Raw genomic sequence first — 18,988 nt, 5'->3', positions numbered from 1 at the left:
TAAGAACAAACCAAACCCAAACCTAGTAGAGGAGAAGAAATAATAAAAATCAGAGCAGAAATTAATGAAATAGAAACAAAGAATCAAAGAATTTAAGAGCTAGTTCTTTGAAAAGTTAAACAAAATAAACAGATCCTTAGCCCAATTATCCAAAGAAAGCAAGAGCAAATCCAAATCAACAAAATCAGAGACAAAAGGGGAAACATCACAACAGACACCCAAAAGATCCAGACCATTATAGGGAATATTTTAAAAACCTATACTAAATCTTAAAGTCTAAAAGAAATGGATGGATATATGAAATCATGGAAACCACCAAAGTTAAACCAAGAATAGATCAACAGTTTAAACAGACCAATAACATATAAGGAAATTGAAACTAATACAAAGCCTCCCAACTAAAAAAAGCCAGGCCCAGATGGATTTACAGCAGAATTCTACCAGACATTTAAAGAAGACCTCCAACCAATACTACTTAAATTATTCAAAATGATAGAAACAGAGAGAGAACTCCCAAATTCCTTCTATCGAAGCCAACATCACTCTAATATTCAAACCAGGTAAAGACACAACCAAAAAAGAAAACTATAGACCCATATCCTTAATGAACATAGATGCAAAAATTCTCAATAAAATACTTGCAAACTGCATACAGACACACATCAAAAGGATCATTCACCATGATCAAGTAGGCTTTATCCCAGAAATTCAGGGAAGGTTCAGTATAGGCAAGCCAATAAATGTCATTAAGCATATAAATGGAATCAAAGACGAAAAACACATGGTCATCTCAATAGATGCAGAAAAGGCTTTTGACAAAATTCAGCATGCATTTATGTTCAAAGTCCTAGAGGGAATTGGACTGGAGGGAACATACCTCAACATAATTAAAGCTATATGCAACAAACCCACAGCCAATATCATTCTAAATGGAGAAAAACTGGAACCATTCCCATTAAAATCAGGAACCAGACAAGGCTGTCCACTATCTCCACTCCTCTTCAACATAGTGCTTGAAACTCTTGCTAGAGCAATAAGACAGGAGAAGGAAATTAAAGGAGTACTAATTGGAAAAGGTGAAGTCAAGCTATCTCTTTTTGCAGATGATATAATATTATACCTAAGAGATCACAAAAGTTTCACCAGAAAACTCCTAGAACTGATCAACACTTTCAGTATAATGGCAGGTTACAAAATCAATCTACAAAAATCAGTAGCCTTTCTATATACCAATAATAAGCAATTGGAGAAATAATACAGGGAAATGCTCCCGTTCACAATTGCTACAAAAAAATTAAAATATCTTGGGATAAATCTGACAAAAGACACCAAAGATAGATCTCTGCAATGAAAAATTTAAATCTTTAAAGAAAGAGATTGAGGAAGACACCAGAAGATGGAAGGACCTTCCATGCTCATGGATTGGAAGAATTACTATTGTGAAAATGACCATCCTACCAAAAGCGATATATAAATTCAATGCAATCCCTATCAAATCCCCATGAAATACTTCACAGAACTGGAAAAAAAATGCTTAAATTCATATGGAAGCACTAAAGACCCAGGATAGCCAAAGCAACCCTGAGCACAAAGAGCAACGCTTCGGAGATTACCGTCCATGATCTCAAAGTATACTACAGAGCTATTGTTTAAAAACAGCATGGTACTGAAACAAAAATAGACACATAGATCAATGGAACATCATTGAAGATCCAAACCTGAGCACATGCAATTTCAGCCATCTGATATTTGACAAAGGTGTCAAGAACACACAATAGAGGAAAGACAGCATCTTCAACAAATGGTTCTAGCAAAACTGGATCTCCACCTGTAGATGAATGAAATTAGAGCCTTATCTTTTGCCTTGCACAAAAGTCAACTCCAAATGGATCAACAACATCAATGTGAAACTGGAAATCCTGAAACTATTAGAAGAAAATATTGGCAGGAACTTACAGGATATAGCTGTAGGAAAGGATTTTCTAAATTGGACAGAAGTTGCTCAGGAATTAAGGTCAGCAATCAATAAGTGGGGCCTCATTAAACTAAACAGCTTCTGTACAGCAAAAGAAACAATCAAAGCCAGGCATTGCACGACATGGGTGCACTTACCTACATGCAGGCAATGCACACAGACACAGAAAAAAAAAAGTAAAAAAAGTGTTCAACATCATTAGTAATTAGGAAAATGCAAATTAAAACCATGTTAAGATTTCATCTTACCCCCGTCAGACTGGCTAAGATCAAGAGAACAAATGATACCAAATATTGGAGAGGATGTGGGGAAAGGGGAATGCTCATTCACTGCTGGTGGGATCGCAAACTTGTTCAATCCCTATGGAAAGCAGTGTTGAGAACTCAAAAAAAACTACAAATGAACCTACCATTTGACCCAATTATACCGCTCCTTGGCATATACCCAAAAATTCATCCTATTGTGGAGACACTTGTACATCCATGTTTGTTGCTGCTCTTTTCACAATAGCTAAGAAAAGGAAGCAACCTCAACTGACAAGTGGTTAACAAAAATGTGGTATATTTATACAATGGAGTTCTATTCAGCAGTAAAGAAAGATGACATAATGAAATTTGCAGGCAAATTGTGGATCTAGAAACTGTTATACTAAGTGACGTAACACAGACTCAGAAAAACAGACATATGTTCTCCTTCATATGTGGCTCCTAGCAGCAAATCCTTTTAAATTCCAGGTCCTTTTAATAAGATGATGCTATACAGCAGTCCCTTCTGCATGAAATAACTACCATCATCACAACTTTGGCTGAGCCTGATTGCTAAACATTGTCACAATCGGGCTTGCTGACTGTTGTGCTCATTCATTAAAGGAGCGCCAAACAGGGTCACTGGACCCTCACCTGAGTATCCAGCCACTCTTCCCAGCCAACTAGTCCAGCCTTGGAAGACAAAAGAAAAATGAGGAAGAACCCAACAGAGGGATGCTTTTGGAAGTCCTTGTCAAGAAACTTCAATGGACTTTCATATGAACATTTGAAAATTGCCTTATTCTGACTTTTTTCTAGTTCCTTGTCTAGAACGTGTAATGCTAGTTACTCTTGCCTTTACTTCTCCTTCATATCTATTCATGATTCAAGGACTTTCTTCTTCTCTTAGAGACAAGAGCTATGCAATTGGGGAGTCTTTTAGGTAGACCCACTGAAGGGGTACTCCAATTGCCTCACCCTGTGTCCCCGTTCAGCATGGAAGAAGCCAAAGCAGTCAGCGTCCCTATTCCCAATTGTCAATTTGGGTAACCCCTTCAGAGGAAGGTGTGATAAGAATAGGAGGTAGGAATTGGCTAGGCAGTTAGGGTAAAAAGACCCCAAAGAAATGTAGCCAGTTTCTGGGCTAAAAGTCAAAATGTCTTTGGGCCTGTTAGCAACATACTCTGTTCCAAAGCCAAAAATGTCAAAAGTAGTTAGGAGCTTGTATATAATCCTTAAAAGATTTTAGTGTCACCACTTCGGAGAGGGGAATGTTGGAGGGGAGGGAGTGGACATGGATTAGATCAAAACACCTTATATACATGTGTGAAATTCTCAATAAGGTTTTTTTTTAAATTAAAAAATAAATAAATTTGAAAAAAGCAAATAATAAATAAATAAATAAGACCAAAAAAAAAAGAAAAAGAAAAAGAAAAAAGAGAAAGAGTACATGAAGTTGTCAGTAAAAAGTGATGGGGAGATATGGGAGGAGTTGGAGGGTAGGGAGTGGGCATGATTTGATCAAAATGCCTTATATGCATGTATTAAAAGCAAGTTAAGGGGGAAAGGGTTTATTTGGGCTCACAGTTCCAGAGGGAGAGTCCATCATGGCAGGGAAGGCACGACAGCGGGAGAAGGATGGCGGCAGGAGCCGGAGGTGGACTGGTCATGCTGCATCCACACTCAGGAAGTAGACAATGAACAGGGAGTTGAGTTGGTCTCCAGACCCATCTGCAGTGGCCCACTTCCTCTAGCAGGACTCTGCCCCCTAAAGTTTCCCCAACCTTCCCAAACAGACCCACCAGCTGGGAACCAAGTATTCAAACACATGAGCCTAGAAGGGACATTCCACACCCAAACCACAGCTGACTCCTTCTTAGTGCACAGTTCTCCATGATATATTGAAAGACAACTGTGCACAGGGCAAAGAAACAGGGAAAAGATTAAGGGAGAGCCCAGCCACATTCAGAATCACACCACCCTTCCAGAGGGTGAACACTCAAGTGCCCTGAACACCACATATCCCTTTCAGTGGAGAAAATGAGCAGGAATCCAGAAAAACGACCTCCAGAGGGGGATGTTGAGCAAGATCTTGAATGTTGAATGGGAAATAGTGGTTAATGCCAAGAGATATGATTGGATGACAAAACAATATCAGCCTATCAGAAAGTCCTGCAGCCAACAGGCCTGATTAAGGTGGCCAAAGGAGGGTGGGGCTGTGTTGTCTTAATTAAGAATATGTTTTAAGTATTTAATTGGCACGTAATGATTGGACGTATTTCTAGGATACAGTAGGACATCTCAATGCACGTGTGCCATGTGTAACGATCAGATTAGGGTCATTGTCATAACCGCCTCAAACATGGATCGTTATTTGAGTTAAGAACACTCAAACCCCTCTCTCCAGCAGTGTGGAAACATGTCATTCATTGTTGTCAAACATAGTTTTCCTAGCATGCTATGGGACATTACAAGATATTCCTCCTCAGGTGGAGATGTGACTCAATAATAAAGCACTTGCCTAGCATATACCAGGCCCTGGATTCAAACCCCTGCACAAACAGCAAAAATAATAATTAGTCCTCACTTCTCATATCTAACTGTACCCATGTTGTCTTTGGCCCAAAGTCATAAATATCATGTTCAGGATCAGAACCATTAAAATATCCTCATTAGACCTTGAAAGAATGTGTGACCAATTCAACAACCAGAGGATCTTTCTTTTCCTATGACAGTCCCAAGAACTTGATGCAAATTCAGCCTTCCAGCGAGAGCCCATTGCCCTCGTGGAGTCTGACACTGTTGTGGATGCATTCTGCGGGCCGTCTTTCTGTAGACTAGCATGAACTCCTGGCTCTGTTTTGGCTCTAACTAACAAACCACCCAACCTGTACCAAATAAGTAGAGAGAAAATCTGAAAAAGTGGCTTCCGCCTGGTCTGGGTGGAACATTCCACTCACATGGATATGGTTTTAATCCAGTCACAGAACACATTTCTCTCTTCTTTCATCCATGTTTCAGTGTGTAAGACATGGTTTATTTAGTTTAATAAGTTAAGTATGCATGGGATCACTCCTGTCGTAGACATTGGTCCAGTTATGCCTTTTCTGGTAGATTCTATGAGTTGTACAAGACTGGTTATTTAAAAAAAAATGGCTGCTAATTACTTCAGCAGCAAATGTAAGAGCAGGGGTTGTTAAAATGCCATTAAGAGATTGTCCACAGCAAGATGGAGCCGCAGTCACGAGCACAGTCAGGACTTGGAGTCCAGTCCTGACCCTACTACACAACTGTTGAACTTTGAACAGCACTCTGTGCTTCTCTGTTTTCTTCACCCATATGAATGATACCAAGATCCCACGCTTATTACGAGAATTAAATGAAATGATACTTAGCACAGATCCTAGCATATAAGACATGCTCAGTAATTATCAGCTACTGTAATTCAATAAACTGATTTTGATCTCTCTTGGCCTCAATTACCTAAATTTACATTCATGCTTGAAAATCTAACTTTTCATGAAGACTAGAAAGCAGCCCACATCTAAGAGCTGTGCTTCTGTAAAAGTGATTCCAACATAAAGGTCCCAGAAATACAAGTGCTCATTTATAAATACTTTCTAGCCAAGTATCTGATCTTTTGCTTTTATGAAGCAAAAGGGATTATTTTTTGCCCCCCTTGGGATCTAAGACTAGAGAATACGTGCTTTCAATCAAAAGTTTTAAGTCTGACAAAGTAAGCAAGGAAAAGCAAAGATCAAGCATGCCCCAGAAGATTCCTGCCTGCAAGCCGTCCTTTCCCACTGCGCTCAGGGACCTCATTTTTCAGCTACAGATTTAGCTGAAAAGGTGGGGGGAGAGGAAGAATGGATGGAATTTGTTTTATTATTGTAATTGAGAGATGATATTAAACTGAAAATTAAAGAGCTTGAGAGTTAAGTTAGTTTCTATACATTCTAAATCACTGAGAGACATGATTCAGTCAGTAAGACAGAACACAGCTGTTTGCTAGTGAGGTTTGTTTGTTTTCCAGCTCCAAGGGCAAATAAGGAGCCACTGGAAAGAGAAATTGGGGCACCTAGATTCCGGTGCCATCTATTACTTAGCTCTGTGACTACAGACTTGTCTTCAAATTCCCTAGAGGAAGGTGCTTACTCTTGGTTCCTTGCGTGCCAATGTGGCCTCACACTAAGCCAGAGTGATCTCCTTTAAAATATAAATTGCCCCCAGTGTAAGTCTCTCAATAGCTGCCACTCCTCAGTGGATGAAGACAGAAGTCTGAGCAGGGGCTGCAGGGCTTGAAATGGTCTGGCTCTTGGCTTGCCTCTGCAGCTCCAGCTCAAAGCCATGCTCCCTCTGGCCCGGTTGCAGGTTGCACTTTCCTACTTTCCTATTTGTGGCATGCTCCTTACCACAGGTCCTTTGCACATGTTTCTCCCTCCCAATAGAAGGCTGCCCTCTCTTCCACTTGCCTAGTTCATTACTAGTCAATTCTCAGGTTTCAGCTCAGTATTTACTTCTGTTTCCAATACTCCTGTCATTAAACTTATTAACTCTAGACAATTCTATTTCCACAAGTCTATGATTAGAGGGGAAGGATGATCACTACTCCATTTGGCAGTAGCTAGGGTGGCTGAAAGGACCTGTTTCTGAGATGGTTCCATGACGTGGATGGCAGGATTTCACAGGCTGTGAGCTATGAGCCTGGTGCCCCTCACTGTGGAGCCCTCTGTGGGCTGACAGCTTCCTCACAGCATGGATACTAACAGTGAGTATCCCAGGTCACCCCCTCCCAAAGCCTGCCATGGCATCACTCTGTCACGTTCTATTTAGTTAACCTCCCACAGAACCAAGATCCAAAGGAAAGAGGATTTATAGCCACCTCTTGTTTGGAGGGGTAGCAGAGAGTTGGGGTGACATGCTTTGTAACTGTCACAACTCTCTCGGGATTACAGTGGCTGTCACTGTGCACACCAGTCCCCAGTATGTGCTTGGTTACCCATCTTCCCACTAGACTCTAAGCCTGAGAAGAAGGGCTGGATCCGCCTCCTCCATTGCTATGTCTGCTGCCCCTGTTCAGACACATTCAATAGCTACCAGTAGAAGTGGATGAAGCAGAGAACCCATCAATGATCCTGTGAGGAAAGTACTTAAAACAGGGGTCTTAAACAAATAGGCCTTCAAGGGAGCAGGTGCATGGGAAGCCAGGGGTGCTCCAGCAAAGCAGGCAGCTTGCTGGTTCTCAGTAGGAACATGGACCCAGAGTGAACAGAACGTTCAAGGTCTTCAGAACCAAAGGTTTACAGTTTTTATATGGTATTTCCCAAATGTAAAATATGGATAACTGATTCAGTTAAATACATACACACACAGAGTAGTCTAATTAAAACACATCTGAGGGGTGAATTGTTATGAGAAAAAAAAATGCCTGTGATGCTGGCATGTTTGAAAAAAAACATTTTCCATAACTGAATTAACTCGCTCCATGAGTGCGGAGGAAAATCACTGAAATGTGAGTTCTACTGCCCTTCCTAGAATGTGGGCAATGTGATGGTTCATAGCTAATCTTGTGATGGTTAACCTTGACTATCAACTTAACTGAATCAAGAAACCCCTTAGGAGATCAGTAAAGCACATCTCTGGGTATGTCTGAGAGAATATTTCCAGAAAGAATCATCAAAAGAGGGATGGCCTTCCTTAAACATGGGGAGCAGGGTCCTACAGGCTGGAGGCCCAGATCATCTAAAAGGGGGAGAAGGAGAACACCAACTAGCCCCAGCATTCTATGTCTCTCTGTATTCCCCGCCTCCACCCCCTTCTCTCTCCTTCCTAAACTCCATGAACTGAGCTATTCTACTGTGACCTCCCCACCATGATGTACTGAAACTCTGAGCCAAAATAAGTCCTCTCTTTCCTGAGTTGTTTCTCATACGTACTTTGTCACGACAATGAAAAACTAACACAAGGCCGAGTGTGGTGGCACACACCTTTAATCCCGGCACTTGGGAGGCGGAGGCAGGCAGATCTCTTTTGAGTTCAAGGCCAGCTGGGGCTGGTCTACAAAGTGAGATCTAGGTCAGGTGGAGCTACAGGGAGACCCTGTCTCAAAAAGACCAAAAGAAAAGAAAAAGAAAGAAAAAAAAAAACTAACACAAAAATATTTGTCTGATTCTTTAAGAAAACATTTCCAACCCCTTGTATAGTGCCTTAGTGAACCACAGACTTTACCTACTTATTTATTCTGTTGGCTCCTTCGGTAGGGAGGGATTTTTTTCTTTGTTTGTTTTCTGATGTGCTGTGTTCATGAATTACATCTAGAACTCTCATCCTGGGAGCTGGAATAATTGTCGGGCACACATTAACTACACAGTAACAAGCACCAAAGAAATTCTGATGTAGGTATGGCTTCTCATTCACTCCACTCCTCTCCTTCTGCTCTTCCCTCAGCACCTATGATGAAGAGAAGCTGGGGACTTGCATCATGTTCCAACCGTTCACTCCTGTCCACAGCTGCATCATTTCTACCTCACTGCCTGAGGCGCACATGTAAGCAGCCCTACTTCTGGTTCTAAGAAATGGGAAGCAAGCTAAAAGGACTCACTGAGTTAAGACACCAGGAGCTGTTGAGCTGTTTCTTTGTCCTCTTGAGCAGGACATGGAGCCTGGAACCAGTAAAACTCTTTAGTGCCTTAAAGATATCAGAAAGTAGACAGGGTGGTTTAAACCTCAGCAGCAAATCAGCTGGGAGCTGAGTCATCCCATCCCTTACCAAGCCAGATACTCAAATGTCAAATAATTTGCAAAGCTTGATAAAAATCTGTCTAGAATTCTCTCTGTAAAGCTTTTCTAAGAATATCTCAACTGAAGCTCAGGGGATACAATGGTGGTGGTGGAGGGGTGTTTCCGAAGACCTCGGAAACTGTTTTCCAGGATAGCTTCTGTGGTCCAATGCCTAAAGGCATAACTTCCTCATCACATGGTACCCAGAGGCCAACCAAGCTTCCAAAGAACATACTTGCTTTTTTAAACTTTGACATCTCATTCCTCTTGTGTCTGTTCTGAAGAATTACAGCCCAGCCTTCCTTTTTTCCTAGTTAGCACTTTTCAACTGGAAACATAGGCATGGAGTAAGCTTTTGACCTCAGAGCTGAGTTTCTCAGCCTCAGCACTATTGGCATTTGGGGACCGATAAGTCTTTGTCATGAAAGGTTGTCCTGTGTACAGTTGGATGTTTAAAAGCAGCTTCCACGGCCTCTGCCCACCAAATGTCAATAGCTCTCCTCACCCTGCAAAGAGATGGCAACCAAAAATTTCTGTAGACATTGACACATGTCCCCTCAGTCCAAAATCACACAGTTCCTTCAGCCTCACATGGAAAACCACTGTCTGAGGATAAGGAGTTCACTTTAAACAGTGGTACAATGGGTTCTGGACACCTCTACTTGTTTGACCAACATTTATTAGGCTCCCAGTGTTTGCAGTAATAATTGTCATACTGACCCTTCTCCAGGCTTTGTCTCCATTCAACCCTCTAAATAGCCCTATTGTATACGTATATTATTTGCCCCCTCTGCAGAAAAGGAAACAGAAGCTCAAAGAGTTGAACCTACCTTCTTTTGGTCATATAACTGCATGCCACCCTACTGGGGCTTTAACCAAGGTCTATCTGTCATCACAGCCCAAGTTCTCAACACCTCACACTATATAAAAAGTATACCCCAAGATCATGCATTTGGGGAGTTCATGGCACAGTTGGAAAGCCAAGTCTCCTTCACACAAAGAATAACATAACCCAGGGGTAAAATCACAGGGCTAAATGTTAGATAAAGATTATTAGTAAGAGCACTTAGTTCATGAGTGAAAAAAGCCAGTGGTTACCAACCCTATCATCATCATCATCATCACCATCATCCATCATCATCATTATCATCAACAGCACATACTGGACACATCCTCATCCTTTTCTAATAGTCCAGGCTACGATTAGCCCCACTTTGTCCCGCTGGCCTCCTACTCACTTTTGATTGGCATTATCATTTGTTTCTTGATAGATCTATTCCTACTAGCAGCCTAAGGTTGATGCTCCTAAAACATCTCCTTGGAAAATAGACCATGTAATTTCTCACAGTATCCCTTGGAAGCACTTGCCCTTCTCCCTGCCTCTCCCATTAACAAGCCCTCTGGAACCAAACTGCATCAGAATCTCCTGGGGATGGAGTGGGGGACATCTAGCAAAATGCATGTTTCTGGGTCACATTGCCCATTCATTTGACCTGAACACCATGATGCGTAGACACAGTGAGCCTTAAGTCAGCTATTACATGAACAGAGATAGCTTCCTTCAATGCCAAATGGGGGTGGGGGGAGAAACCCAGAGGAAGACAGACTATGCTGAAGGTCTACAGTAGGAACCCTGACTCCCTGGCTCCTATGTCAGCTGTGTTAGATAGACCATTGTTATCATTACCACAGTGGGTGTTGTTATAGAACTATATTTACTGTTACTGTATGAAGTATCTAGTAAATGTCATAGGTTTTTGCAGACCAGATGATCTCTTTTGTAACTATTTTGGCATGTACTATGAAAGATACAAGAATGGATTGTATTGACTGTGTCCCAACAAGGCTTTGTTTATAAGAATAAGTGATAAGCCCATTCCTTAGGTATTTTACCAGCCTTTTCCCTAGACTATAGATGACCTTTTCTTTCCTTTAGCTGTTGAAAGGCTTTGGTCACATTGGATGGCTAGAGCAGTACACTTCCTTGTTGTTTCGAAGTCCACACATCGGCAGTTGATCCCTCTGGTCCAAGCCAGTTAATCTGCTGAGTTCGTTTCAGTACTTATATGCAGTGTGAGCTGGAGGTTGGCTGGTCCTGGCTGTGTCTTTTGACTGATTGAACATTTGGTGTACTAGTGTCTCTCCACATCTAGTACATCTTGTTCTTGAACAAGCCAAAACACTGAAGGCTTCCGGAGGCAAAGGCTCAGAAAGGACAGAGTAAACACAGTGGCCCTTCTGCCATTTTCTGTTGGCCAAGCCAGTCAGCAGATCAGCACAGAGACAAGAGTGAGGGAAAGACTCCACCTCTTGATAAGATGAGGAAGCAAAGTCAAACTACAGAGTGCACAAGGCAGAGAGGGGCGAGGAATTGGGGCATTTGTGTAATCAGCTGTGTTAGTCATTTTTGCCACTGTGACAGACAACCTGACAAGAACATAAGGGGATGGTGAGATGGCTCAGTGAGTAAAGGTGCTTGCCACCAAGCCTAGAAAACTTAAGTTTGATCCCTAGGACCCACATGGTGGAAGGAAATAACCAGCTCCCAAAAGTTTCCCTCTGACACTTGGCACAGACAAGTACATACACACATAAACACACACACACACACACATAATTTTTTTAAAAAGACATACACAAGGAAATAAAATAATGTAATGTAGGAAGGAATTATTCAGCATGGCAGCAGGCAGATCCGTGACAACAGGAGAAAGGCAGCTCACTTGCATCTTGGTAGATCAGGAAGCAAAGAACCCAGGCTGTGCCTGGCCAAGTTATAACTCATAAGGCCTACCCCCTACGGCTCTAAGTCTGCCAGAAAGGCCCACATTCCAAAGGTTTCACAACACCACCAAAGAATAGCACCACCTAGGGACCACAGAGCCTGTGAATGTGAATTGCACATTCAAACCAAAGTATTAGTCTACCAAAAAGGCATCAGGCAGACCCTGCTGGTCAGTTTTTAAACTCTCAGTCATCACATCAGCCAATGTGGATCAGCCCCTCCAATTCCATCACAATTGATCCTGAAGCTGGCTGATGATCCCAAATTGACTGTGTGGAGATCAATCCCATTCTATCAGGGGGGATTTGACTTTATCTTTAAGAACAGTAGGAAGTGGTCTATAGGAATATGACACCGACTCCTGCCTCTTCTTTAAGATGGCAAAGTTGTCCCTGGAAGTCTTTTCTAAGTACCCATTCAATGAAGCATGCCCGCAGCCTGTATCCAGATCTGCCTTTGGCCACTGGCACTATATGGCTGGAATGGCTTTGTACACATCATCTGACAGCTTGCAAAAGGAAACTGTGCTGTTTGTTCCCCACAGATGTTCATACCCACTGAGTTCTGGCTTGTACAGCAGCTTCAACAGGGCCGGTCACTGAGGTGTGCAAACCTCTGAGTCTGGGCACTGCAGAAGTGAGCTTTGTGCAAATAAATGCCTTCTCTTTAAAACTGAGGTATTGCTCTGTACCTGGAACTTGATCATAGTGAGAAAGGACCCATTTCTATGCATCAGGCTTCCTGCCTTGTTTGATTTTTGCAATGTTTGTTTCCTGTTTGTTTCACTATTTATTTGATGAATTATTAGAGTTTGAGACTTTTTATCCACAGAGCAAAAGACCTAGATACATCAGATAAACTCTTTCTGTCTCTACCTTGTCTCAGGGGACAGCATCAACAGTATAGTATACAGCAGGAATTTGGGACAGAGGACTCAGAGTCCAACTCCGACATTTACTGGCTATTTTGATTTTAGATAAGTTTCGTGGCCCTTATGCCTCAGTTTTCTGATTTGAAAAATAAGGATGCTAGCGGTGCCCTCATGTTGAACAATCAAAGCAGTGCTCTGGGGTGTATTTACTGTTATTATTTGGGTGGTGTTGTCCATATATTATCTCTTATTGGATCTTCACATGAGAATTGCACTCCAAGTTATCAGTTCAGGAAAATGTTAGATCCTAAGCAACTAATTCCAACCATCATCCATAAGCAGAAAAATGTTGAGCCCACCTGTGCCTGGTGCAGGAAGCCATTGGTTGTACATAGCTCTGTAGCCTGCAGGTCCACAAACTGGAGGGGCAAGTAAACAGGTAATGTGACAGAGGAGAGACCTGAGGTATGGAGACAGGGGGACACGTTGTAGGGATGGTGATGTTTCAGAATGTTTGGACAGAGCTTAAACCAGGCCTAGAACCATCAAAGAGGGCTTCCTAATGAGCTTAAACAAAGGACGTTTATTGTCCCATCATTTTGGGGTTTGGAAGTCCAATATCAAGGTGCTGCTGGGGTTGGATTCTCCTGAGGCCTCTCTCCTTGGCTGCAGATGGCCACCTTCTCTGTTACCTTACATTCCTCTTTCTGTGTGAAGCCTTCGATTCTGTGTGTTCCTATTCCCCTTCCCTTAGGGACTCTGGTCAGACTGGATCACACACCTTTTCAAACAGCTTCATTTTAAATTAATTGCCTCTTTTAAGGCTGTACCTCCAAATATCATCACACTCAGAGGTATTGGGGTTACAGTTTCAAAATAAGAATTTGGGGGATTGGAGAATAGAAAGGTGGCTCAGCAGTTAAGAGCACTGACTGCTCTTCCAGAGGACCTGGGTTTGGTTCCTAGCATCCACGTGGTAGCTAAGAACCATTCTTAACTCCAGTTCCAGGGGACCCGACATCCTCTTCTGGCCTCCACCAACACCAGACATGCACACAATACACTTATGTACATCCAGGTAAAACACTCTTACACATAAAAATAAAATATTTTAAAGAAGAATTGAGGGGTTCACAGTTAAGCCCATAATAAATGGTTCAGGGAGTTTAAAGATGTTAATGAGAAAAGAGAGGGAAAGCTATAACTTGTTCTTGGCACCTGCAGAAATAAATCACTAGGATTAGGGTGATGAGGATCGAGAAAAAAAGATGAATACGGGATCCTATATAGGAAGGATGAATACAGGACCCTACATAGGAAGGATGAATATGGGACCCTATATAGGAAGGATGAATACGGGATCCTATATAGGAAGGATGAATATAGGATCCTATATAGGAAGGATGAATACGGGATCCTATATAGGAAGGAAGAATACGGGATCCTATATAGGAAGGATGAATATGGGATCCTATATAGGAAGGATGAATACAGGATCCTATATAGGAAGGAAGAATATGGGATCTTATATAGGAAGGAAGAATACGGGATCCTATATAGGAAGGATGAATACGGGATCCTATATAGGAAGGAAGAATACAGATCTTATATAGGAAGGAAGAATATGGGATCCTATATAGGAAGGAAGAATACAGATCCTATATAGGAAGGAAGAATACAGGATCCTATATAGGAAGGAAGAATATGGGATCCTATATAGGAAGGATGAATATGGGATCCTATATAGGAAGGAAGAATACGGATCCTATATAGGAAGGAAGAAAAGGATGGAGGAATAGAGAGAAGGATGAACAGAGGGCGTGATGGAGGGAGGGATGAAGAGATGGGTAGGGAAAGAGATAAAGAGGGAGGGAAAGAGGGATTGAAGGCAGGAGGGAGGGAAGAAGGAATGAATCTGATGTTCACCTGTGAACAAACATACTCCATCTTCTCCACTAACTCCTTTGGTTTGCTTCCTACTCCACAACTACTCATTCCATAGTCCAGACCTGTAGGGTCCCCTGACCTGGAATTTTGCTACTTGCTAGAGTTACAGTGAGGAGGGGAATCAAGAGGTTTACGGCCATTACAGGCACATGACACATGGAAATTATTGTCCATGGGCACAGTCCATGTGCCCAGTGCTACCAACCCATCCTGTCACCTGTGACAGGGCCCAGGATGATTGATTCTAGGGGGGAAGAAACAGGAAAACTGGGGTGGCCATAGACTCTTTAAATTAGAAATGAGGGAAGAGCAAGCAGTGCTTGGTGAATGATTTGTACAGGGAAATTCTTTTTCTTTTCTCCAGAGAAGAGGGAGAGAGACAGAGACCGAGACAGAGAGCCTAGTTGTGCTCAGACATGGTCGTTACAGCCTCCCCAACAACAGAAGCTAAGAAGGAGGAGGAGTGGGACAGCTCTGTTCCATGCCGAGTGAATGGACAGACAGCCTTCAGGGGAAACCCTGGATCCGCTCCACCCAGGGCATGGACCCCATCCTCTAAGGCGAGGCTTTCCTGGAAATAGAGAGCAATGATTCATTCCTGCTCCTGGGAGCACTGGGCCTGGGAACCCTGGGGAGCGTGGGTCTGGGCAGAATGCAGTTTCAGGAAAAGCAATTACAAAACTTGATAATGGAGGCCTCTATTAGTGTAAGACAAGAAATCTTGGGCGGGGGGAGCGTAGCTTCCAGAACTGTACCTTGTTTCCAGGAAAACCACAGGCAGTGGCTTAACTCTCTCCTGACTCCACTCATTCGCATAGTGACTACTGCATTGGCTTCATTGGTGCCTCGTCAGAGCTCAGGCCCATAGGTCCCCAGCTCAAATCGTCACTGACCCCAGCTGTGTGACCTCAGGTAACTCAGTGTACCACTTTGAGCCTCAGGTCCCTCCTCAGGTACAGTTTTCTCCTTATAGTCTTCTTGTGAGTATTAAATCAAGCATTCAGATATCATCACTGCTCATAAATGAGGTATGTGATTTTGAGTCAAATGATTGTACCTCTTTGGACCTCAGTCTCCCCTTCTCTAAAATGTAGAGAGTGGTTTGTACTCCTCAAGTTCATTAGGAGCATTCAATAATGTGCAGGAAGTCCACTAGTCAATACCTGGTTGATTGCAGGTGTTTAATGTAAGGTGTCCAAAAATCAGAAAATATAGATTAGACATATTGTTAAACAGTATTTTAGTTGTATTTTCAAATAATATGATCAATGTGCTTTTCTTCAGTGTCTAGTCAGGTTTATATGCGAAGAACTTACACATTGAAAGTAATGGGTCTATTGGCTAATCCCATAAAAAAGAAAAGTACAGTTAATATCACCATCCCTGTTTCCAGATTTCTTTGTATACTTGGGCTATTTATCACATTTTTATCAGATAAACAACTGGACATCAGTGAGATATTAGTCTCCTTTGATTCAGTTCTCATTTTGTATGTCATGACCTCCAGCTAGAAGACTCTACCCCCTACACACAAACTCACAGGAGCTAGGATAAGATGGATAGGATGGTCTTGCTTCCATCATGACTCTGCCACCTGGTAGCCCAGTAGCATGGCTAGTGTGACCTTCCTAACCCTTCTGACCTTCAGAGTCCTCATCTGCACCATGGGACTAGTGGATTCCTCATAAGCAAGGGCCAATGAGAGCATGTGTGCAAAATGCATGCACATGTCTGAGCAGAGTACCAGTTCGCTAATTAGAGCCAGCACAGCTATGCACTCTGTGGGTATCATTGTGAAGAATGCTGTTTTAACAATGTTCCCTCCATCTGTCTCTGCAGTGATCCCCTCTACCGTCAGCTCTGTGCACTCCACTGGCTTCTAGAGGCCCTGACCATCGACCACACCCACCATACCATGAGGCCCGTGATCGCCTGCTGGAATCCCAAGTAAGACCCCAGCAGCCCTTCATCCTACCATAAACTAGCACTCATCCGGGAAGTGGAGAAGAGAATCTTATCCTTCTCCTGACTCCTCTAGGTGTGTGTGTGTGTGTGCGTGTGTGTGTGTGTGTGTGTGTGACTTGCTTAGGAGTTCTGCATGTTCTATGGATTCAAACCCAGGTGAGCTGGAGCTAGCTCCTACAGACCCATGACAGCCTGTCCTGTGCACTTCCTTACAAGTCTCTCTGCCTGATGCCATATATGCTGTCACATTGATAGCTTAAAATCAACTCACAATGGGGAACGTACAGGACAGGAATAGGCAAGTTGCACCAGCATGCTGTGGCCCCACAGCCAGAGTTCTCTCTTCTTGTACTGTGTCTCCCTCACACTATTTCCTGGTTGCTCCTCCTCCTCTGTCTCCTTCTCCTTGCTTTTGTTCTTCCTCATTCTTGTGTTCTCTTTTACCTCAAGGGAATTTTAGTTGTTTGGTTGGTTGATTGGTTGGGTGGGTAGGTGGTTGCATGGGATTGGATAACTGGTTGGTTGGTTAGTTAGATGGGTTAGTTGGTTGGTTAGTGTGGTTGGCTGATTGACTGGGTTGATCCATCAAATTGGTTGGTTGGTTGGTTGGTTGGTTGGTTGGTTGGTTGGTTCATGGGTTGGCTGATTTGTTGAGTAGTTGATATGTTCATTGGTTGGTTTGATTGAATACTTAGTTGACTAATTGGTTTGATTTCACCCTGTTGGGGTTTTTATATAAATATTGAAGGTATGTCTCCACTTCATTCCAAGAGACTACTTGTTCAAGGCCCTGGAGCAGTTGGGTTTACCTAGGCAGAAACTACAGAGTATATTGACTAAGGCAAGAAAAATGTGAAGTATGTCACTGCCAGAGGAAAGACTCATGCAAAAGCTTTGAGGTCATTTCTCCCATATCCACCATCTCAGTTATTTCCAAAATGTTTTTGTAGGTTCCCAGAATTTGTTCAAAACCCATGGCCTTAATAACATTTCCCAGGGCTGGGGAGATGGCTCTGTGGGTAAAGTGCTTGCTGCACAAGCATGAGGACTTGAGTACAAATTCCCAACACCTGTATAAAACACCATGTATGGTGGTATATGCTTATAATGCCAGTGTCGGACAATAGAGATAGGTAGATTCCAGGGGTTCACTGGCCAGCACCCAGCCAGAATGATGTCTCAAAAAACAAGGTAGAAGCCAGATGCAGTGGTACATACCACTAATTCCAGCACTCAGGAGGTGGAGGCAGGCAGATATCTGTCCGTTCAAGATCAGCCTGGTCTACATAGCAAGTCCAAAGCTAGCCAGAGTTACACAGTTGGGACTGTGCCTCAAAAAAATTATGTGGAAAGGAATAGAAGAAAACATTCCAATGTCAACCTTTGGAGTCTACATGCAGCCACACTGATGTGTGCACCTGAACACACACATGTGCACAATACACATACACATACACCTCACACACAAAACACACAAGCAATACACACAAACATTACATACACCTGCACACCACACACAAACTTGAAACACACATACACATACACCATACACAGTCTCATACATATAAATATCTTCTAATTTAAAAAACATTTCCCATGCATCATTTATTTTTCTTTAAAACAAAACTGCCCAGGTTACAAATGATTACAATTTACTTTCATGGAAAAATTTCCAAATCTTCATCCTGGAAATCTCTTCCTTAAAGAAAATACTTTTTTAAAGGTGTAAAGTGTGCAATTCCAAGTCTTCTTGATACTTTTCTCTGATAAATATTTACAAACATACGTATTTCCAACAGAAACAGCATCAGCCTCTGCATATGATTGTCTCTGAGATCTACCCCCTTGGATAGTGACTTATGGGCATCTTTCCACGGTGGTACATACAAAGTTTCCAATCTTTTAATACCAAAAAGACTACACAGCAGGACATTGTACTGAGCAGATGGCACAGTGTTCAGATCATCATGTCTCTATTGACAGACACTGAGGCAGCTCTCAAATTCTTAGCATTTCAAGTAGTGCTTCACCAAACATCCCCATACATCTCTTTCATACCCAATTGCAAATATTTCTTTTGACTGGGTTCTAAGAAATTGGAGTTTCTAGGTCAAGGTAACATGTAATGTTTTTCACAGATCGCTTACATTTAAAAAAAAAAAAAAAAAAAAGACCCCGAGCCCACAGATTTCTAATAATATTTCGTCTCCCCAAGAAAGTCACCGGGGGCAACATTTTCCTCTGGACATTCATCTTCCCACACTGAAGAAAGAATATTGCATAAGATTTGGATTGAAAAGAGATGAAGGACTATCTGGAATTCTTTCAGTTGCTTTCAAAATGTGCTCAGAACAGAGCACAATCTGTTAACTGCAATAAAAAGATGTAGTGGTCACATTGAGCCCTATTTTACCAGGACT

The 18,988-nt window shown here is 42.3% G+C and overlaps 1 protein-coding gene across 1 annotated transcript in view; it reads left to right on the top strand.

Moving 5' to 3' along the window:
* Ccdc60 (coiled-coil domain containing 60) overlaps positions 1-18,988 on the top strand; it is a 144,910-nt gene that overhangs the window by 70,152 nt on the left and 55,770 nt on the right. Inside the window, exons 4-5 of the mRNA XM_008824427.2 lie at positions 8,668-8,766; positions 16,443-16,550. Coding sequence (XP_008822649.1) covers positions 8,668-8,766; positions 16,443-16,550 — 207 coding nt within the window. The remainder of the gene's footprint in view (positions 1-8,667; positions 8,767-16,442; positions 16,551-18,988) is intronic.

The sequence above is a fragment of the Nannospalax galili genome, unplaced genomic scaffold, assembly GCF_000622305.1.
Source record: "Nannospalax galili isolate Female #2095 unplaced genomic scaffold, S.galili_v1.0 scaffold769, whole genome shotgun sequence".
In the NCBI taxonomy this organism is placed as follows: domain Eukaryota; kingdom Metazoa; phylum Chordata; class Mammalia; order Rodentia; family Spalacidae; genus Nannospalax; species Nannospalax galili.
Note: the sequence above shows the minus strand (reverse complement) of the source record. Positions and strands in the feature narration are given on the sequence as shown.